At 43.5% G+C, this 22,644-nt stretch overlaps 1 protein-coding gene across 7 annotated transcripts in view; it reads right to left on the bottom strand.

The window, feature by feature from the left end:
• The window catches only part of SYNE3 (spectrin repeat containing nuclear envelope family member 3), a 133,352-nt gene that overhangs the window by 51,632 nt on the left and 59,076 nt on the right, over nucleotides 1-22,644 (bottom strand). For all 7 annotated transcript variants that reach the window (XM_061612065.1, XM_061612069.1, XM_061612066.1 and 4 more), the window contains 5 exons: nucleotides 22,111-22,268; nucleotides 13,038-13,210; nucleotides 11,824-12,133; nucleotides 7,066-7,227; nucleotides 1,942-2,286 (listed from right to left, as the gene is read on the bottom strand). In XM_061612065.1, the coding sequence (XP_061468049.1) occupies nucleotides 1,942-2,286; nucleotides 7,066-7,227; nucleotides 11,824-12,133; nucleotides 13,038-13,210; nucleotides 22,111-22,268 (1,148 nt within the window). The remainder of the gene's footprint in view (nucleotides 1-1,941; nucleotides 2,287-7,065; nucleotides 7,228-11,823; nucleotides 12,134-13,037; nucleotides 13,211-22,110; nucleotides 22,269-22,644) is intronic.

Genomic DNA, 22,644 nt, shown 5'->3' on the forward strand with positions numbered 1-22,644 from the left:
GCAACCTTCCAGGGACTGCATGCCAATGGGAGGAGCCAGAGGCAAAAGTGGGTGGAGCAATAGATGTGAATTGTATCTCTGTACATTAGGCTAGTTTCTACACACACTCACATACCTCTCTCTATCCTCTAACCAGGCAAACAAAAGGCATTTATTTATTTATATTTCCATTTATAGACCGCTTACTATCTGAAATATCTCAAAGGGGTTTACAACAATACACAAGGTGCAATAAAAAACATATCAAATGAATTTACAAAGCAAAATACACGAACAATAGCCATATACATAAACACAGCATAAAAGCCAGAGTAGGCCACAAGGGACCCAAGTGCAAAAGATTCAAACACTGGAATTCCTTGCATGGGGCTCAGGAAGAATGTATTTGCAGCTGATACTCTGAGCTCTGATAAACCAGGCAGATGAAGGGGATTTAGCACCCATCAACAGTGCTAATGTGATCAGGGAAAACAGGGTCCAAAAGCTGTCTGCTCCCTGGGCTTCCGTGGTGAGATGTCTCGGTTCCTCCATCCAGGGCATGGCATGCATGGTCACACTCCAGCTGCCCCAATGCACCACCCCTTCCAGAAGCCCAGGTCGACTTCACATCCCGCCCTGCCACCACTGCCACCCGGGCGCCAGTCCCAGACAAACGGGTCCTGGATTTATCAGGGTGGAATTACACATTCCAGCCAGGCAAAAACATTCAAGGTGGATGTGAAGCAGGGCCAGTGAGGAGGGGGGGGTATGTGAGCTGGGGAGAGTCCAGAGGGCCAGAGAGAGCATACTGGAGGGCAACATTTGGACCCTGGGCCTGAGGTTTCCCACCCGGTTTAGTTGCTGCAGCTGAAAAGGTCCCCACCAGCCACCTTTCTGTTGGCAATGGGACAGTGAGATGGGGCTCAGGAACTATGTGAAGATCTTAGGTTCACATGCGGGGGAGAGGACAGAAATTTACATGCCCAGGATATACTAACAGCTCATTCTCAGAGTGTCAATCCTCATATAGGCAAACAGCACCACCCACCCACAGGAGGGAGGTATCAGCAGGCTTTAGAGGATCCCCAAGATTTGCAAAAATAGAAAATATATTTTGGGGAAAACATCCTAAGGAGAGGGACCTCAAAACTCCCCGAAGAGGACAGAGCATGCTGTGTGGCCATAGAACATCTTCTTCCACAAGAGGAAGTGTTGGATGTCTTTGAAAGAGGATAGACAAATCCATGGAAGATAAGGTCATTAATGGCTACTAACTCTGATGGCTATGTTCTACTACCGGGGGCTGCCTGGCTGGCAGGAACCTGCGACAGGGCCTTCTCGGTAATGGTCCCCAATTTGTGGAATGTCCTCCCTAGTGGGGTGCATCAGTCTCCCTCCCTAGTAACTTTTAGTAGAAATTTAGAAACATTCCTGTTTGCCTGGGCATTTGATAGCTGAAATCCTGTCCCTGGCAACTCTGCAAGGATTAGAGGGCTTTTCTTATGTTGTTGGGGGGACAGGGGAGAACTAGGGAGGCCGCGTGCAGAAGAGGACAGGACTCCTCTACCTTTAATAGCTGTGTAGAAGAGGGAATTCCAGCCGGTGTAGTTGCCCTCTTTTATGTCTGGCCACCCTAGATAAAAAAAATGGAACCCAGGGTGGGGTAGGGGCACAGGAGGAGAGGGATGGAACGGAGTAGCCCCTCAAAGGGCATGGCTATCTGACAGACATCCTGAACAGGAGCACTCCACACTGCCAGATTTTGTCGCAAATCTCATGTGTGTGGTTTATTATCCTTGCAGAAACATAGAAACACAGTATTAATTTCACTGGGAATTAATCACAGGCAAAGGGCTAGCGGAGCACGCAGCTCGCAGCTCTCATAAAGAAGCTAGCTCTTTACTGGGCATCAATATTTGTCTCTCTTTCTTTCCTCCCCATCTGTTCCTGACAAATACTCACCCTGTATTTTCTCCACAGAAGGATTAAGTCCTCATCGCTTCTCCCTCCAGCCTCCGGTTCAAAGGCGTTTGCTAATCTCTGCAGGCTTTTACGGAACTCCTGAACCTCAGCTTCCAGCAGCCTGGCATGTGAATGATAGGCATTTTCAGATTTAAGGTTCTTCAGCAGCCTCTCCTCTTCCTCCGTGCTCACCAGTTTCAGCTTTTCCAAGGCTTTTTTCAGATCCTCCAGCTCCTCTTTCATCTTTTCTGCTCCGAGGGGGGAGGTGTTTTGCATCACACCTGTAGATTGAGCTTCAAGATGTCTCAGCTTCTTTTCCCCACTCTTCACATCTCTAGCAATGTCCTGCAGGAGAAAGGGGTTCAGGGCAAGTTTCACAGAGAGACAGTGTTGTTGTTGTGTTGATTTCTTACCGCCCTTTACCGTAGGGTCCTTGGGCAGTTTACAACAATAGCATATGCAGTTATTAAAAATAAAACAGCTACAGCCATAAAAGAAAAAACCATAAAAGCCATAAAAATCAGTCCCTTATATGAAACGATTCACAACAATACAAATGTTTTAAAACAATTCCATACATAAAAACAGTTAAAAATAGTTCCAATAGAGATGCAGTGTGGGAGTGCAAAACTGCACTTTAAAGGCTTGTTGAAAGAGGAAAGTCTTCAGTAGACATCGTAAAAACAGAGATAGTGTCTATATAATATGTAATTTGAAGGAGATTCAAAAAGGTAGGTGCCACCACACAAAAGGCCTGATTCCACATGAAACGAACCTCCTCATAAGATGCTATCTGCAAGAGAGTCTCTCCTCCACAGCAAAGTGAATGCTTAGGTATATAAGGGGTAGGACAATCTTTTAGGTATCCTAGACCCAAGCTGTCTAGAGCTTTGAAACTTACATAAAATTATGCTGTCTTTACGTTATCACTCCATTCATTTCAGTGCAAAGGAAACACAATGCATATGGTGAAAAAATAATCAATTGCATATTGTTTGTGGACCGAAAGCAACAAGAGTGAATACTTGATTATATTAGCTGGTTGATTTCCGTTCCAGACATGGGACAAATAAGCAAACACCAACGATTTCTGTTCATGTTTCTGTTTTTGTCAGAGTTCTCTGACACCCCTACTGACCACCCAAGCATGCCTGCCCCACCTCTGACATTGCCACACATTCATGTGAGGGGGAGGTACAATCACATGTGCAAAAAATCCAGTGGACATGTACCTGTTGCATGTGGTCAAAATCCCAGATCAGGTCCAGGGCAATCATCATGTGTGTGTGTGCTGCACACTATTTGAACATTTCACCCTTCTGAGTGGCTTTCCAGTGATACTGTAGGCAGGGCAGATACTCCAGATAAGTGGAGAAGGAAGGCACTTTCCCCCCTCCACAACATGGAGACAGGTATTGTCCAACCTGACCAATAGGCTTATGGCCTAAATGGGGAAATCCTCCCAAATATCTCTGAGCAAGACAACAAATTAGGACCTCCAAACCTGGGACTGGCAGCTCAGAATTTCTGCAGTCTGAATCAGCCCATTCTTCAATTAAAGCTATTTCTTCTCCTAGGACGCAGGGGGTCTCCACTGGAGAAGGGAGATGGCACAATCTGAGCTGTTCGATAGTGCCACTATGCTCAGCTCCAAATGATGACCGCATTCATACAACATGCTTATTCCACTATTATTCCTCTGTAAACAGTTGTGGTTTCCCCCAAAGAATCCTGGGAAGCTTAATTTGTGGAGGGTGCTGAGAGTTCTTAGGAGATCCCTATTCCCGTCACAGAGTTACAATTCTCTGGGAAGAGGGACTGACTGTTAAACCACTCTGGCAATCACAGCTGTGAGAACAGGAGCCTCCTAACAACTTTCAGCCCCCTTCACCAACTACACTTCCCAGGATTCTTTGGGAGGAAGCCATAACTGTTTAACATGCAATGATAGTGGAATAAATGTATGGTGTGAATGTGGCCCAAATTTACGTCAGTTTAGATCCTCTTCCTACCAATTTCCTACTTGTTGATTTCCTGTTTTTAAAACACTCTGTCAGCGGGCATAGCAAATGGCAGGTCACTGGGGTAGAGTCAGGGCAGGATTTGAATGGTCAGAGGCAGAGCCTGCTGTGTTTTTGGAGGGTCAGAGTGAGAAGCCTGATGGGTTTTAATTTTTAGTAGGTTGAAGGAGGGCCTAGTGGGGACACTGGGCAACATGCCCTCTTGATGCTCTCCCCTCTCCATTGATGGGCCCTGATGGGCTTACCTAGAGGCAAGCACCTGCGCTCTGATGAGCACCAGTTGATAGGGTAAAATCATCACTGTTATTTCCCAGAATACCCCCAATGTCATGTTGCTACAGAACATTGTGGGAAATTAAAATGGCAGCTAGACCCAGCTACTTGGCACTGCTCAGAGCACCAGACCGGGAATTCAGGGCAGGAATCAGTAGTGGGTCCTGCTGAAGTGCTGGCAGTTGCCCAAGGATGCCAGATGATGATGTTAGCCTTGCCTTGCAGTTTTTGTTGCATGCTGAAAGCCCACTTCTTTACCCTGGTCTTTGACACCTGACGTAGGGAAGGGTGAGAAATTCAATTCAGTTCACATTTCAAGTTGAATCTATCAATTTCACACTTTCTGAAACAGTATGAGAACTGAAACTCAGCCATCCTTTGAAATTTGCACTGATTTGAATTTTGCAATCCAGTTCACCAACCAACCAATGTGTACAAAAATGCATATGTTAAGGGAAAGCGTGCATAAAAAAGGAATATATGAGTGAAAATAACATACAAAAATGCATTATATGACAAGAAAGTGCTTGCAAAAATGTGTACATTAGTCAACATTGCCTACAAAATGTGTTTATTGGGAGAGATCCACATTTAAATGCTGGGGAATTAAAAATTAGCAAATTGCTGCAGAATTGTGGAGAACTGAATTTAAGATTAGAAAAATGAGAAACTGAGAGAACCTAAATTGACAGATCTTTCCATCCCTATCACTGAATATATATTTTAGGAACCACTCTATTATCCTGACTGTAATTTGTTTTAGCTGATTTTAATCTTGGCTTTTTTAAAAAAATTGTTGTAACCTACCCTGGAACCTCATAGTGAAAGGCAATAACAGTGGTAGGCAGTAGTAGTAATAGTAGCAGCAGCAGCACTACCGCTACTACTACTACTAATAGTGGTGGTAGTACCAGATTTCTGGTGGATTGCAAAATAAGATAAGTACCTGGTGCATTCAGCAAAATTCAGTTATTGACGTTTGTGGCAAAAACACCAAATGGGCACACAGCAGCTTTTGACAAGTTGGAAACCTCACTACCTCCCAAGCTTCAAAAGCTCAGACTTTGGCACAATAACTCTTTATTTGTTTTAATCCTCACAATCATCTTGTGAGGTAGGCCAGACAGAGATAGCAACTTCCCCAAGGCTGAAAGCTTCAAGGCTCTAGAGGGAAGTGATCTTTCAAATATGAAAGATCGCTGCCCTGGGCTCCTGCTGAGAGGAAGGGCGGGATATAAATCAAATAATAAATAAAATTCAGTTTTCGATTTGGTATAGCAGATTAGCTCTTTGACAGCATGAATTAATTAATATTCACTAAGAGGCAAAAAACCCCTTGCGCTGTAAGAACGTACCTATCGCTGACAGATATTTCTATCAAATTTTAAAAAGCAGGGAAATTGGGCAGCTATAGTGAATGCACCAGGGGAGCAGGAGACCTGACCTCTTCTCTGTTGTTGTTGTTGTTGTTATGTGCCTTCAAGTCGCTTATGACTTATGGCGACCCTATGAATCAGTGACCTCCAAGAGCATCTGTCACGAACCACCTTGCTCATATAATGTAAGTTCAGGTCTGTGGCTTCCTTTATGGAATCAGTCCATCTCTTGTTTGGCTTTCCACTTTTTCTACTCCCTTCTGTTTTTCCCAGCATTATTGTCGTTTCTAGGGGATCATGTCTTCTCATGATGTGTCCAAAGTATGATAACCTCAGTTTCATCTTTTTAGCTTCTAGTGACAGTTCTGGTTTAATTTGTTCTTACACCCAATTATTTGTCTTTTTCGCAGTCCATGGTATGCGCAAAGCTCTCCTCCAGCACCACTTTATTGATGGTTATGTTAATAGGTTTCCCATTTAATCTCATTGATATCACTCGCTCAGACCTTGCGTTGTAGCTCCTAATGCATAGATGCTTTTGCTACATCAATTCTCATTATTAAAGCAACCCCTTTTCTTCTTGATTCCTCATTTCCTGCATAAAATATTTTGTAGTTGCCGTTTGTCCCATTACCGTCCATTTTAATTCACTCACGCCAAGTATTGTAATGTTGATACGTTCCATGTCTTGCTTGACAATTTCTAACTTTTCCTGGTTCATGCTTCTGACATTCCATGTTCCTATTGTGTGGGTGGTACAGCTCCGGACTCTCCTTTTGCATCTGTGTGCATCAGCCTCTGGGCTTCCTTTCGGCTTTGACCCAACTCGTACTTGTCCTTTGTTCTTCCCCAGTAACTTGGTGAGTGCCTTCTGACCTGGGGGGTCTCATCTTTCAGTGCTATGTCATGTTGCATTTTGCATACTCTGTTCATAGGGTTCTCGTGGCAAGAGGTATTCAGAAGTGGTTTACCATTTACTTCATCTGAGTTTGGATGCATCTTAGTCTGGTGTTTCAGCTTTGACCGTTCTGCCTTGGGTGCCCCAGCTAGGAGTCTAGCCTCTTGGTCTAGACTCCTGATGGCTTTGCTCTCAACAGTCCAATCCACTTCCTGTGTAGTTTGGAAGAATATGGTAACACGTGCCTCCGGCCTTGATTTGTTTTCCTCTTGATTTACACTTGAACTCTCAATTCTCTCTGAATGTTTTATGTATCGCTATGAAAACTTAGAGGGTTGTTAAGCAAGCGATTCTCAGTTCAGGACTATGAGTTTTGTAAGATTTTGTTTTGAAATGAACTTATGGGAACTAGCAGAATGGCACGGGCGGGAATTTTCAACTTTACGTGGCAGAATATGAAAAATCCACGCTGTATTATATGCGCCTATGGATGGGCTAGGAAAGAGGAGCAAACCTTACCACTCACAAGAAGAAGCCCCAAACAGCATTCAAGTACCTGTAATGATTTAATTCTGTTCTCTGCTGGTTGTTTTGCTTCTTGTCCAAGACAGGAGCTTAACCTTTCTGTCACCTGGGTCAGCCACAGTTGGAACTGGTCAACGTTGCTCTTATATTGCTCATGTTCCTTTGTTATCTTTTCAAGCAGTTGCACTCTTCTCTGCAACAAGAGAAACATCAAAAATAGGGAGAGTGAAAGCAGCCTTTCTCCTCATACTACACATTTTTTGTAAAAACCCAGAGCACAAAGAGTCTGTTCTCATTCCTCCATTTCCCCCTGCCCCCCGGGGTCACTTGGCTGTTTTTTGGGGAATTTGTAACAGTTTGCCTTCAGCATGAGGACAAAACAATCTGTCCCAGGCCTGATTATGCTGTAATTATTCAGCACTTAATTAAATGAATGCAAGGTTTCAAGGGGCTTATAAGGCCACAGCCTTCCATTTTAGGAAAGAAAGAACAAAAGAAAGGCCTAGCATGCTAAAACCTTTTTGCCTTTCCCCCCGCAAAATATCTATGCTAAAATTCCAAATTTTATACCCAGGAAATCAAAATGCTGCATCTATGAAAAAGAATGCACTTCTATATTGCTCAGTTTTTGCACAATGTATTATGCTTATACAGGGTCATAGCCACCAGGGTTGATTGATTCCATAAAGGAAGCCACATATCTGAATTTACAAGAACTGAACAGGGTGGTTCATGACCGATGCTCTTGGAGGTCACTGATTCATAGGGTCGCCATAAGTCGTAGTCGACTTGGAGGCACATAACAACAACAATAAAGCCACCAGGGGGGCTGTGTCACCCTTCCAAGTTTCTAGCCATTTTGGTTTTGAAAATACAAGGAAAACACTGCAAGCTGTTTTCTGTTCACTCGCTCTTGTTATGTGGGAGAGAAAAGGGATTGATTGTTAAACCACTCTGATCGTTGTAGGTCTGTGAGGGGAATAGGAGTCACCTAACAATTCTCAGCACCGTTGACAAACTACAACTCCCAGGATTCTTTGGGGGAAGCCATAAGTGTTTGAAGTGGAATAATAGTGGAATAAATTTATTGATTGATTTATTATTTGATTTATATCCCACCCTTCCTTCAAGCAGGCGCCCAGGGCATGTGTGTGTGAATGTGTGGTATGCATGTGGCCTTAGACTGTGCTTGTGCTATTCCAACATTATTACATTCAAAAGGATTCTCTTTCAAAAAGCCTTTTAAGTGGAGATCTTTATCCCAGTCTATACTTATACTGGAATCATTTTTAACTGTTTCTATATATGGAATTATTTTTAGACATTTCTATTGGTTTATATATGGAACTGTTTTTGTTTCCACACTTTTCTTGTTTTATGGTTCTAACTGTTTTGTTTTACAATTGCATATTTTATTGTTGTAACCCGCCCTGGGACCTTATGGTAAAAGGTGAGTAAAAAGTCTAACAAATAAATAGGCAATCTTTTGAAGGGTTGCGATATATTAATGGACTTCAGTTGAAAAACAACACAGTGGGGTTGCTTCTGAGTCCTGACTTGCTCCTAAACTCTTATCTCATTTTCCATCATCACATTTTCTGGTGCATTTCTGTAACTAAAAGAACTAGCTACTCCCCCCCCCCATCCAAAATAAAAGTTGCATGTCTCTGGATTTAATGAGACCTTATTTTAGGCAGTAGGTCCTAATGTGCCTAGCTCTGCTATAATTTATTACTGAAGCACCTTGAGGCTTCTGAAAACCTAGCTGCTCAAGCACATCTATCAAGAGAATCCAGGCTATGGCATTTCTTTCAGGAATAATGATCAACCCAAAGTGGCGGTGAAAGAGAAAACGAAAAGGTCATTGTGAGGCACACAAGTTAAAATGTCGTGACTGCATAATTTGTGTCTAGTGCTTCAGGGATGTAATCTCTGTCTGGAACATTGTGTTACAAAAAGAGATTTGAAACAACAGAGGTTAAAATGGTGAAGTTACATTCTTCAAAGGTAACCAATGCAAGGAATGGCTCAAGAAATTCCAGGTTGTAAGTGGAAATTACTTTGTCAGTCTTTCCCAAGTCCCCTCACCTGAACTAATTTAAAACCTGAACCAATTTATTAATTACATTTATACTCTGCTTTTCTTTTCATTATAGAAACCCAAGGCTTACATCCAGGCAGTCTCCCATCCAGGCACTCACCAGACCTAACCCTGCTTAGCTTCAGCAAGGTGCTGGCCTCATGTGCCTTCAGACCATAGCCTGAGACCAATCACTTGGATATTACACAGGTGCATCTGCTTATTTGCGCTAGCCTACATGAAACCAGCCAGTGTGATGCAATCATTAGAGTGTCTGACTGGGATCCTTGGAGACCAGGGTTTAAATCCCTGCTCGGCCATGAAGCTTACTGGGTGTAATGAAGCCAGTCGCTGCCTCTCAATCTAATATACCTCACAGCGTTGTTGTGAGGATAAAATTGGGAGCATGAGAACCATGTTTGTATGCCACCTTGAGCTCCTTGGGGGGAAGGTGGGATATAAATGTAATAATAAAATAAATAAAAATAAACATTTGATGGACCTGATTCTGACCTGATGTATATAAATCAGGGATGGGAAGACTTCAGGCTTTCAGGATCTTTGTTTTCTATTAGAATTTTGAGGCCAATGAACCAAAGCCAGGTGCAAAGGACTGACACTGAGTATTAATGAGCTGAGGCCTGTGGGTTTTGAATGGAGTTCACAATCTTTCTGCACAAAAATCCAGTCCTGGTCATCCCCCTCCCCAACCCAGCTTTCTTCACTTCAGTAGCAAATTTTAGGGTGGGAAGGAGAGTGAGTCATTTTGTTGCTACTATTGTTAAACAACTGAAAGTCAGAAATCTTCACTGTTCTACTGCAAATAATCCAGACTTTTCCGCATTCAAGTTATCGCTCTCATTGATCACTCTTTTGGCTAGCCTCAGTTGAGGGTGTACAAGCTAACAGCTATGAGACCAGATTCGAATTACACAGAGAAAACACCAATAATATTTCCCACTAATCTACACTGAATAAAGTAATGAAATATCGCTTTCCAGCTAAAGCCGGAAAGACAGGATGTCCACTGAGTGATTATTTACATTATTTCAAGAACTGATTGCCAATAAACCTTTTAGGCTGTTTCTGGCTCAAGACAGGGAATGGAAAAAAAACTGGCAGGAAAGCCATACAATTTTGTTTCAGTAGTTTTAGTTTTTTAAAAAAAAAATGTTTAGGGAGAATGCAGGAGCGAGAATACTTTTTTTTGGCACAAAATGGGAGCATTAATTTGCTCCCAATGGTAAGCAAGCGAAAGGCCACTGGTACAACGCATGCTCTTCATACATCACAACTGAGGTTCAGTCCCAGGAGGGACTCCTGACCCTTTGGAAAGCCTCTGCCAGTCAGAGCAGACAATACTGGCCTAGATGGGTCTGACTCAGTATCACACTAGGGGCCAGCACCTGACACTATGGGGCACATGCCAGGGCCCATAGGCCCAGCGATTCCACTGCTGCAGACAATGGCCTCTTTTTAACTGTATCCTTTTTTGTGGCCAAGTGCTTCTTTTCAGAGTGCAAGAGGACATACCACCACCCATTCCTGTTGCTGGTTACTGTGGCATTGCTGCCCAGCAACCTCTGGTAAATTTGTGGTAGGGGAGAGGCTATGTACTGTAGCACTTGGTGCAGGGGGTAACAGAAAGTGCCTTGCCTCAGGTCCCCTCAAACATGGCACTGGCCCAGCTCAGTACAAGGCAGCTATAGATATAAAGTATGTTATGAAGCTATCGGTGTGCTTTTGCCTGTCATCCATTATCTCTGCAGAATATACACCACTGAAAAGACCATCTTCCTGATACACATGCACTTGTGTAACAGACGGTCGCTCTGTCAGCTTTAAAAATGCTGATCCTCCATTTGTGGGGCATGGAAGGAGGTTTAGACTCACTGCCCTCCAGCGCTCTGAACAGGCAACTGGTACTGTGGGAGCTCACGATGCCAATGATCTGTTCACAGCTATATACATGGTTTCAAACCAGTAGGAATGACTATGCATGCCATTCTAGGATACAGGAATTTAGCAATGAGAACAGCAGAATACCTGATCCATAACAGGAACCCTCATGTAGAAATCTTCCACGTGCATATCACACTTGCTGAATCAGGGCACCTGCTTTGTTTGGTCTTACTTAATAGTAATAGCTTAAATAATGTTTTTGCTCAGCTTATGGGAGTTTGCTATTATACTGTAAGAAAGCCCTTGGATCTTAATCATGTGCTGCATCTTCATCATGTAGAGTTTATCTACAATCAAGATCAACATCTCCACTAAATTTAATGAATAAACTCATAGGCTATGTAGGTCTGGAAGGTATCAGATGACCCACAAGTCCAAGATTCCCCCCCCAAGAGAGAATATTCCTCCATGTTGCAGATCAACCTTAAGAAGAGAAAAGCAGCACTACCCCAACAGTAGATCATAAATTAGTGAAGCTATAGCAGCACTTCTGGTTCCCAGTTGAACATGGCAATGTGCTGGGCAAGAGCATTATGAAGCAGTGGGGGAGCCCCTCCTACAGTTACATTCAACTGAGAACCAGAGGTGTCATTGTAAGTTCACTGATCCTATAGCCCCTTGGCTGAATTAGCATTACATATGCTGAAGTGTACATCTGTTGTGTAAACTGAACTGGGAGTGGGGGAGAACCCAAAGCAATTTGTGCTTTAGTGTTCTGCCTTTTCTCACCCTCTACTCCCTCCTTACCTGTGCTTCGTTCTTGACTTCTGCATACTCCTCCTCCATCTTTTTCTGGACATCTTCATCGACACTAGGGTCTCCAATCCTGTTGTACAAGGCAATGGCTTCCTCCAGCAGCCGTTTCAACAGGCCTGACTGATTTACAACATCATTCAGCAGGACTTGGGCATGGCTCAGCTGCCATTGTTTCTCCTTCAAGCCCAGCTGCAGCTCTATGTCGGGCTCCAAGGTCACCTTCATGTTGTGAATCCATACGTAAAATTCATCTTGGGCCTTCAGGTATTCACTCCAGTGCAGCCACACCCACTCGATACGGCTGTTGGAGGAAATAAGGGTGGGGTTATGGGAACTGCTGCTTGCCAAATGAATCCTAATGCTAGAGAACCAGAGTCAGATTACTCTGTAGAGGAGAAGGACCGCTACCAAAGCAGTTTCTCACAGTGACTCACAGGTGACCATCTTCACCTGGATCCAACTGGACCATCTTCACCAGCATAGATGTTTTAACTTAGGGATGGGGGAACTCCAGCCTGCAGGGCAAATTTGACCCACCAGGTCTAGCTATTTGGCCTGCAAGTCTGTTTTACCTAAACAACACCCACCTGCCTGACTCCAGACATCATGATGGGGCAGGCTACAAAGGAACAATTGGGAGCTTAAAGTGGGCTGCAATATTTCCTCTGCTGGAGCAAGTCATGCTCCCCTTGATGGGCAGGATGCTCTACCAGTCAATCATCTGATGTCATAATGACATCAGGTCATTGACAGGTCAGTTGTCCCATCCTCCTGTCAAAGTTAGGGCCCACATAACATTCAAGGTAGGGGCTTCTCCTGGCTTTTTGGGCTGTATATGCCTCATAGCGAGAGTAGGAGACCAAGCAGAGTCTGGGATGTCCTGAAAAAAAATGGCAGACATGGTGGACCAAGTTCACCATTTTCAGGCTGGCCAACTGGCTAAGTAAGGGATCTACTCTAGACCTGACAGAAGGGTTGTAGCTAAGTGGTAGAGCATCTACTTTGCATGCAGAAAGTCCCAGCATCAATCCCCAGCATCTCCAGGTAGGGCTGGGTATACCCCCTGTTTGAAACCCTTGAGAGCCATAGCCAGTCACTTCAGGCAATTCTGAGCTAGGTGGATCAATGGTCTGACTCAGTATTAAGGCAGCTTCCTATGTTCCTATGGTTGCAGGCCTATAGGGGGCAGCACTTGGCAGCCTTACCTGTGACAATGAGTGATGTATATGGCTGTTTCTTCCCACATGGTTTTAATATCCTTTAATTTGGATAATATCTCATGCTTTTTTTCCTCACTGATACACTGAAGGAGAGCATCAGCTTTCATCAGAACCATGTCCATTTTCAATCGGCCTTCAGGTTCCAATGCACAGATTTTCTGTTAGGAAGAATTATACATTAAAATTAATCGATAAATAAGGGCTGTTTTTTTTAAGGGATCTTATGAACAATGTAAATTGGTGTGATTCCACCCCACCTTCCCTGGGGCTACTTAAGACCATTGTGCCCAGAGAGAAGTCAGAAGTCAGGAAACCTAGGCTAGGGAGCATATAACCATCAACTCCTAAAGGGATGGACCATCAAGAGCCAGAGGGAACTGTTGGGGCAGCTCCACCACCCAACTTTCCTAGGGCTATTTAACTAATGTGTACCTTCAGAGAAGGGAGAAGAAGAAAGACCCGGGCCAGGGATGCTAGTCCCACCAGCACCTAAAATAAGCCTGAAGATATTTTGTATTTTTTTGTATTATTATTTTAAAATAGTTCACTCTATAATAATAATAATAACAATAATATTTAATTTGTTTGCCGCCTATCTGGCAATTAGCCACTCTAGGCGACGTACATTAAAAGAGATAAAATACAATAACAGATGTAATCACATTAATAACAATAGGTAAAATACTGGACAGTCATCAATACATATAAAAGCAATTATAATAACAACATATGATAAATGACAGAATCATGGTGATTTACCCAATGACCTCAAAGGCTTGCTGGAATAGCCACGTCTTCAGGGCCTTGCGGAATACATCTAGGGAAGGGGCATGTCGAAGATCATATGGGAGGGAGTTCCAGAGAGTGGGGGCCACCACAGAAAAGGCCTTCTCCCTAGTACCCACCAACCTAGCTGTTTTGGTTGGAGGGATTGAGAGAAGGCCTTGTGTGGCTGATCTAGTTGGGCGGCATAATTGGTGGCGGTGGAGGTGCTCTTTCAGGTAAGCTGGGCCGAAACCGTACAGGGTTTTAAAGGTTAAAACCAACACCTTGAATCGGGCCCGGAAAACAACCGGCAGCCAGTGTAGGTCAAACAACACTGGCGTGATGTGATCCCGTCGGTGGCTGTTGGTAAGTAAGCGCGCCACCGCATTCTGTATAAGCTGTAATTTCCGGGTTGTTTTTAAGGGTAACCCCACGTAGAGCGCATTACAGTAGTCCAATCGAGAGGTGACCAGGGCATGCACCACGAGCGGGAGCTGTTGAACAGGGAGGTAGGGTTGCAGCCTACGTATAAGGTGTAATTGATACCAAGCTGCCCGGCTCACAGCCGAAATCTGAGCCTCCATGGACAGCTTGGAATCAAGAACAACCCCGAGGCTGCGGACCTGGTCCTGTAGGGGCAACTTCACCCCACCAAACACCAGGTCAACATCTCCTAACCCTCCCTTGTCTCCCACAAGTAGTACCTCGGTCTTATCAGGGTTCAACTTCAACCTGTTCCTGCCCATCCATCCACTCACGGATTCCAGGCACTTGGACATGGTCTCCACAGCCCTCTCTGGTGAAGATTTAAATGAGAGGTAGAGCTGAGTGTCATCCGCATATTGGTGACACTGCAGCCCAAATCTCCTGATGATCTCTCCCAGCTGCTTTACATAGATGTTAAATAGCATGGGAGAGAGGATAGAACCCAGTGGCACACCACAATTGAGAGGCTCTATGTGGGGCTTCCCTTGTTCTTGACCCGGAAACTGCAGTTAGTGTAGAATGCTGCAGCATGGTTGCTGACAGGAGCGAGACCCTGTCAGCATATAAGACCTCTGCCCAGAGATCTGCTGTAGTTGCTAAGTTCAGGGTGTTGCTATTTGTATATAAAACCCTTAACAGCTTGGGACAAGTTCACTTGCGGGATTGCCTTACCCAACATATGCCAGCTCGACCACTTTGTTCTGCTTAACGGACACTGTTACAGATGCCACATAATACTCATTCCACACTTGTAAGAAATCTTTTCTTTTAGTGTGGCAGTATCAAATCAATCAATCAAATCAAATTTTATTGTGCGGTCATAGACCCAATATACAATTGATTAAAGTTTCAGATTAAAACAAATAAAACGAGACAATACAGAATCATCAGCTAAAAAAATTAGTCTACAACAATCAGTCATAATGTTAGGTACCATTTTTACGTAGGCTCTGAGCTAGAATTAGAAACTGGGCGACTGATTCAGTGGTACACTTGTCTATATCAGACAGGAGATGGTTCACTAACCACTTGGTGGGCCTGCCAGGAAAAGCTTCGATACATGGCGAAATAAATCTGGCACGTACATCTTTATATAAGTCACAGGTAAGAAGAACATGAGCAATTGTTTCTACCTCCCCCTTCTTGCAGATACAGAGTCGTTTTTCATATGGAGTTCCTTGAAAGCGGCCCTCTAAGAGCGCCGAGGAGAGGCAGTTGAATCTAGCCCTGGCAAACAGATGACGAAAACTCGGTATGGTCAAATTGGCAAGATAGGCCATGGGTTTAGGGACTAGAGGGCTTAGGCCAAAATAGAAAGGGGAACAAGTTTTACGAGCACTGGCCATTGAATATTGGAGGGCTATATCCTTGATACGCTGGCCAATAGTGTGATTAGCAGAGTCAAGATCCATAAAGGAAAGCAAATCCAGTGATAGGCCAAGTAACTTTACTTTCTCATTAAAATTTTTGGACCAAGAGCTGAGGTGAGGGTCTTTCCAAATTAAATTTAGGTAGCCTAAAGAATGGTTAGCATAAGCAGCTTTGGTCCAGAATCTGAAAGCATAAATCCAGGCAGAGCATTCAATGGAATTTAAGCCAGCTTTGAGGCGGAGGCCAGCTGCCGAGGCACATCGAGGCATTCTGAATATAGAGCGCAGGAAGATCGAAAGTATCGATTCCACTTTGGCATTAAAGCTAGAAACCCATAATGGAATACCATAGAGGAGTTGAGGGAGGATTTTAGCTTTAAAAGTCTGAAGAGCAGCCAGGATATACTGGCCGCCCTGGGTAGAAAAAAATCGAAGAATGGCCTTAGAGGTGTTACGGGCAGTTTGAACTGCAATTCGGATGTGTGTAGACCAGAGCTTGGAAAAGTTACTTTTTTTGAACTACAACTCCCATCAGCCCAATCCAGTGGCCATGCTGGCTGGGGCTGATGGGACTTGTAGTTCAAAAAAGTAACTTTTCCAAGCTCTGGTGTAGACCAGGAGAATGTCGCACAGAACAAAATCCCCAGGTACCTGTACTGTTTGACTTGATCAATCTTTTGGCCATTTATTACCCAAGAATGGATCGCAGAGCGCCAAGAGAAAGCCATAATTTTTGACTTATTGAAATTGATGGTAAGGGAGTTTGTGTCACAATAAGTCATAAAAGCACGTAAGAGACGTTTTAGGCCAATCTTCGAGAGGGACATTAATACAGCGTCATCTGCATAAAGCAGTAAAGGACACTTAGTGTCGGCCAGTTTGGGAGGATGGAAGTTATCAGCAAGGCAGTATTTACTCAGATCGTTGATAAAAAGATTGAATAGGGTAGGGGCCAGTATGCATCCCTGACATACTCCTTTTGTGGCAGAGATAGGATTTGTCAGACTACCATCCATGCCACATTGCACACGAAGTGTTGTGTGCTGATATAAACGGCTAATCAAGAACAAGAGTCTCTTATCAATCGATGTCTGGGATAATTTAGTCCATAGTAATTCTCTCGGGATGGAGTCAAAGGCGGTCTTCAGATAGATAAAGGCAACATGTAAACCATTACCGAAAGAGCATCTATACTTCTCTGCCAGATGGTTCAATACTGCACAATGATCAATAGTAGATCTGCCCTTTCTAAAACCAGCCTGCTCTCGACCCAATATATCCTCTTCCTCTATCCAGGAGGTCAGTCTCACATTTAGAAGGTTAGTGTAAATCTTTCCTACCACTGACAGAAGGCTAATGGGTCTATAGTTGGTGGGGTCGTCCCTATCCCCTTTTTTATATACTGGGATAACAACCGCCTTAAGCCAAGCTTGGGGAAACTTGCCCGTTAGGTTAATCAAGGTGAAGAGGTTGGCCAGAACTGGGGCCCACCAGTCTATACGTGTTGTTATCAGTTCAGGAAGAATTGAATCAATCCCCGGGGCCTTACCAGTTTTTAAGGACTTAATCAATGTAACTATCTCGGACTGTTCAATTGGGGGCCAAGCTGGCAACGCGCTTATGTCTATAATAGTTGGCATAAATGAAGAGTAGTCTGAGGAATTTGCAAACAAAGCGGAGAAATGGTGTTCCCATATAGCGGGCGGGATGTTACATTGGGAGTTAGAAGAAGAGCCCAAGGCACCTGTAACCAAGGACCAAAAGAGCTTGGAGTTATTATTTAAAGAGGCATTTATTAGAACCTTCCATCGCTCTTGAACATCTCGTCGTGTGCCATCAACAAAGATGGCGGCGGAGGCTTCATTCCCCTTAGGGAAACCACGGCCGCCATCTTCATTAAGGACAATGGTAAAGGCTAGACAGGTGGGGGCTGTGGGGGGCGTGGGGGCCCCGCGCACATGCGCGTACATGTGCGCATGCACACACACACACCGACCCACCGGGAGGCCAGGGCAAGCTGATGCCCAAGGGCCCTCGCATGCCTGGGGCCAGCCCTGATACCGCTTACCATGAAATTCCTATTCATAGGGTAGCCATAAGTCAGGATTGACTTGAAGGCAATCCATTTCCATTTTCACCTATACTTTGGAACTCCTTGACTATTGACACCAGGCAGGCGCCTTCACTGTATGCCTTTTGGCACCTGCTTAAAACATTTCTGTTTAGGAAAGCCTATCCAGACTAGGGATGGGTGAGAATACTGCTAAAACTGAACTTGGCAAAGGACTTCCCACAGGTTTGCTATTTTTGCAGACCCATCTTGAATCATGTGAGTTTCCCCAGCTTTTCCAACACTGATTTTTTTTAAAAAAAACCCAGTGCATCAAAACTTTGCTTTGCTAATATGAAACTGACTAGACTGCCAGTTAGCTTTACTGACTTGAAACTGACAAGTCTCTGGCTTGGCTTGGCTAGTAAAATTGGCCAGCCTGTGTGTTTGCTTTGCAATCTCTATGTTCGCTTTGCTCAGCTTGTTCTTTGCTTTGCAGCCCATGTCTTTGCTTTGCTAATGTGAAATTCACTGGCTTGTGCGTTTGCTTTGCTAACCTTAAACTGATAAGCCTGTGCCTTTGCTTTGTTAAGGTGAAACTGACTGGCCTGTGTCTTTGTTTTACATTAAGCGATCTCTCACTTTCTCCCAGGGCTGGCAGCAAGGATCCAATATCATTCAGGAGAAGGAGAGGAAGGAGGGGGAATTGAGTGGGCACTGGGAAAGCCAATTTCCTTTGTTAACAAACTGAACCACCTGCCAGTTTGATAGAATGCAATCGAACAGGCACCAACAAGCGGATCCCGTCCCTAATCCAGACACATAGTTGTTGATGTGTTTAATTTCTTTTTAGTTTACTGCTGTTTTAATGGGGTTTAAAACATTTTAATGATTGTTTTTAACTGTTTTTATTGATAATTTTAATGTTTCTTGTAAATGGCTTAAAGGGTTTCTTACGATCAAGCAGTATATACTTTTTGTGGGTTTTTTAAAAAAATAGTAAACTGCCTTGGGTGCCTTGGCAGAAAGGTGGTACAAGAATGACATCAATCAATCAATAAAAAAAAAATTGGGGGGGGATCAATAAACAAGTAGTCCTGAAGTTGCAACACAAATATGTAGCAGGCTTCTAAAGAGCTGGCTGTTAATTACTTCAATCCAATTATTGTTACGCATGAATCAGGTTTCCACATGTTGATCTGCAAATCCTGGTGCACAAAAAGCCAAATGACGTGGGGGGAAACCTTGCACAAGTTAATGAGAACTTGCGAGGTGAAATCTCATCCAGAGCCATAGGGTGAAGACAGACATGAAGCAGGTTTGGGAGCAGCTGGTGTGGCAGAGGCACTGAATACAAGTGGGTACGGGCTTGACCGGCCATCTGGAAGGCACATCTCATATATGTAGTGATGATTTCAAAAGGGGATTAGACAAATTCATGGAGGGTAAGGCCATCATTGGCTACTAGTCATGATGGCTATATACTGTCTCTAGGATCAGCAGTAGCAGGTGAGCACTGTTATCCTCATGTCCTGCTTGTGGACTTCTCACTGGTGTCTGGCTGGCCACTGTGGGAAATAGGAAGCTGGACTAGATAGACCATTGGCCTGATTCAGAAGGGCTCTTCATATGTTCTTCTGCCTTCCTTCCCAGTGTAGTTGGATTATTTCAAAGTGGTCCACGTATATCTGAATAGTTCTGAGCTGGACCAAAACTTGCTACCTGCTAACACATCTGATCTGTTTATATCTGATCCAAGGTCGATCATAAAGAGTTTTTGGTCTGAACCAGCAGGGCTCTTCTTAAGAGCAGGATAACAAACAAATATTTGTTTTTAGGCAGCAGATGTAACATGTAAAGAGAACTGGGTTTTTCTGGTATGAGTCTGGCTTCCTTCAGGCTCTGCAGTTTGCATCATAAACATGCACTCTATCAATCTGAATTCTGGGTTAATGGTGGGGTCTGCTTTATGCAGGCAATTTGACTAAAGATAAAAGTGCACATATACATCCGACCCTTCCTTGTTTAAAAAATAGTGAAACATTTTTAAAAGGGTTGCAAAACTGCTCGAGGATTGGGTGGGAAGGGATATCTTTGTGATATCACCTGTTACCCAACTGATGCTGTTCACAGCTGGCTTTTCCAGTAAACCTGCAGAAATGTCCCATTTCTGCCACCTCCTTCCCAATAAAAACTCGATCCTGGAGGGAAGATGTTAGATTTGGATTGAACAAAGTGAGGGTGCTTTCTAACTGGACCCTCTGCTCTCGAAATGTTATGCTCAATTTGGACATCACAGCCAAACCATAGTTTGGTCATCAGGAAAGCTTGCTATGCTTGCCCTCCTGCATTTCCTGGTTCTCTGTAACCAAAAATTGCTGCAGTGTTTGAATCAGGCAGACTTTAATTAAGAGTTTGCCCAATTCTTCAAGGCAGAATCAGCACACCACTTCGAATAGTTCAGGTCTGGAGGCAAATGATTAATAATAACCACAGCTGGACTGATTCCATCATCCTGACAAACAATGGGTACCATATAATTCAAGAAATGTAAGAGGAAATCAGAGCATGAGAAGGAGCATATGAGCATTAGGGATGGGCAAGAAATTTGATTCAGTTTGCATTTCAAGAGCACTTTTCTGATAGCCACACCATGGTATGACCATGATACCTAAATGAAACCTTAGGCTGCCTCTCCCACAGTTCCCAGATCAAGGTGTGTGCCCACAGAACTAAAATTCAGCCACTGAGCCTAGCCCAAAATATAAATTGCACTAGATAACAAAGGACGATCTATAAATAAAACTGTAGCCCAGGTTTCAGAACTCATTATTGTTCACAGTAATGAGAAGGTAAATAAATGTTCTTGAGAAAATCTGTCGCAATAATGACATTTTCATTTTCCGTGCTTTTTTTTTATTGCTGCTTTCTTTGGTTGAAACCTTCATTAACAGATTAATAAAACATAAATCATAGAAAACAAGAGTGCACATAAACTGTCCAGCTTGGAAGAGCAAATTTGGGGCAAGTTATTTAAGAATCCAACAGCCAAAGAGAACAAAACATTAGCTAGACTAATTTCTTTATGTAATAATGACTACAGATATAAATTAACCACTAACTAATTTAATTATTTAAGATTAATAGGACACAATGACAGGGCAGAGGAGAAAAATCCAGCTTCCTTTTCATAGGATTATGATTAAATTAGCAGGATATGCCATTGCCTTACTTTTCGGATGCTTACAACAGCAACCCAAATCATGACTACTGCTTTTATTTTTTTGTTCATTTAAACATTCATACTGCTCTTTTTTTATTTAGTTAATACCTGCCATGGCTTTACAACAATTAAAATGCACAATAACAGTAAAAAACAACAATAAGACAAGAAAACTAAATGACCATAGTGAAATGCATACAAACTAAAAGTGACAAGACCGCATAAACTAGATGCCTGCTGCCATTAGAGGTGTGGTGAGTGGCTACTTGGAACAAGGCCTTTTCAATGGTGGCACCAAAATGATGGAATTACCTCCTAAAGGAAGATCACCTTGCTTCTTCCCTGGGTTTTTTTAGACACTTGGTAAAGGCAGCAGAGGGTGCTTTGGGACTCACTATCGGCTCCATTAGATGAAATGCCCTTAACACAATTGTGTAAATGCCTTCAAAAATAAAAAAAATAGCAGGTGTGGGAAGCTTGACTGGGTTGGGACTCTGGCACTGGTGTGTCTCTCTGTGTGTAAATAGGCCTGAACTCTTTACTCCCTGCTACAATCCCGATCTAGATTGGGATCCCCTTGCCTGCTATCTGTATTTGAAGAAAGACTCCAATTTGCAGCAATGAAAACCTTTCTTCCAGTGCAAACAGACAGTGTGGGGGCAACTGAACCAAGCTGGGATCACAGCTGTGAGCAAAGGGTTAAAAACCCAAATCTCACACTAGGGTCTTGACCAGAAGTTGGGGTCCCACTCCTGCTATTTATTTTAATAAAACTATTCACACAATTGCTAATTGTGAAAATGGTGTTTTGTCTAGTTTGGCCCATAGCCCTCTGAAGCAATGCTGCCTTTTCAAAGTGTCTAAAAAAAAACCCAGGAAAGAAGCAAAGCAAATGTCCGTTAGGAGATAGTTCCATTATTTTGGAGCCACCACTGTGAAGGCCCTGTCCCAAGAAGCCACCCATTGTACCTCCTTCTGGGAGGAAGGGCGGGAAATAAATTTAATAAATGGAAAAAAATAAAAAAAATACTTCTGGCAACAGGGGGCACCTAGAGCAGGGCCTTAGAGGAAGATCTTAATACCAGGGCAGGATCATATGGTAATTGTAGCAATAACAATATTACGTATGAAAACATGTGTGAAAAGGACTGTCCCTCTCTTTACCTCTGTGTCCCTCAGCCTGGCCTCCAGGGCAGACCGAGGCCCCTTGGTGTTGTCATTGATCCGCAGTCTCTCCTGGATGGTCTTCATCCAATCTACTGCCTTCTGCACACTGTTGTCAAATTCATCCTGTGGCTGCTGGGTCATCGCATTCGATGAAACTAAGGGAGTGGGGAAAGTGGGGAGTGAGGAGGTTAAACAGTATCACTTTCCTGAGGCATCTCTCTACCTCAGAGCAACTTTGGGCTCCCCCTAGCAGTACTCATTATCTACAGCAGGTTCCCAAGTTGAACAGCCTCTGACATGTTAGGACAATATAGGGGAAGGGAAGACAGCAAGCCAGATCCATAACTTTTGACTAGGGATACTGGCGGTTTTAATCTGATCTGCATTTCTTCAGCAAGCTCACCTGATCTGTACTTCCTGGACTGATATAAAAATGGGAACACAGTTCTCCTCTGAATTTTGTGATATGGTTCTCTTGTTTAGAAAAGCACTTAAATGTGTATTTTACGCTAAATTGCCTATAAAATGAGT

This window comes from Rhineura floridana, chromosome 2 (genome assembly GCF_030035675.1).
Source record: "Rhineura floridana isolate rRhiFlo1 chromosome 2, rRhiFlo1.hap2, whole genome shotgun sequence".
In the NCBI taxonomy this organism is placed as follows: Eukaryota; Metazoa; Chordata; class Lepidosauria; order Squamata; family Rhineuridae; genus Rhineura; species Rhineura floridana.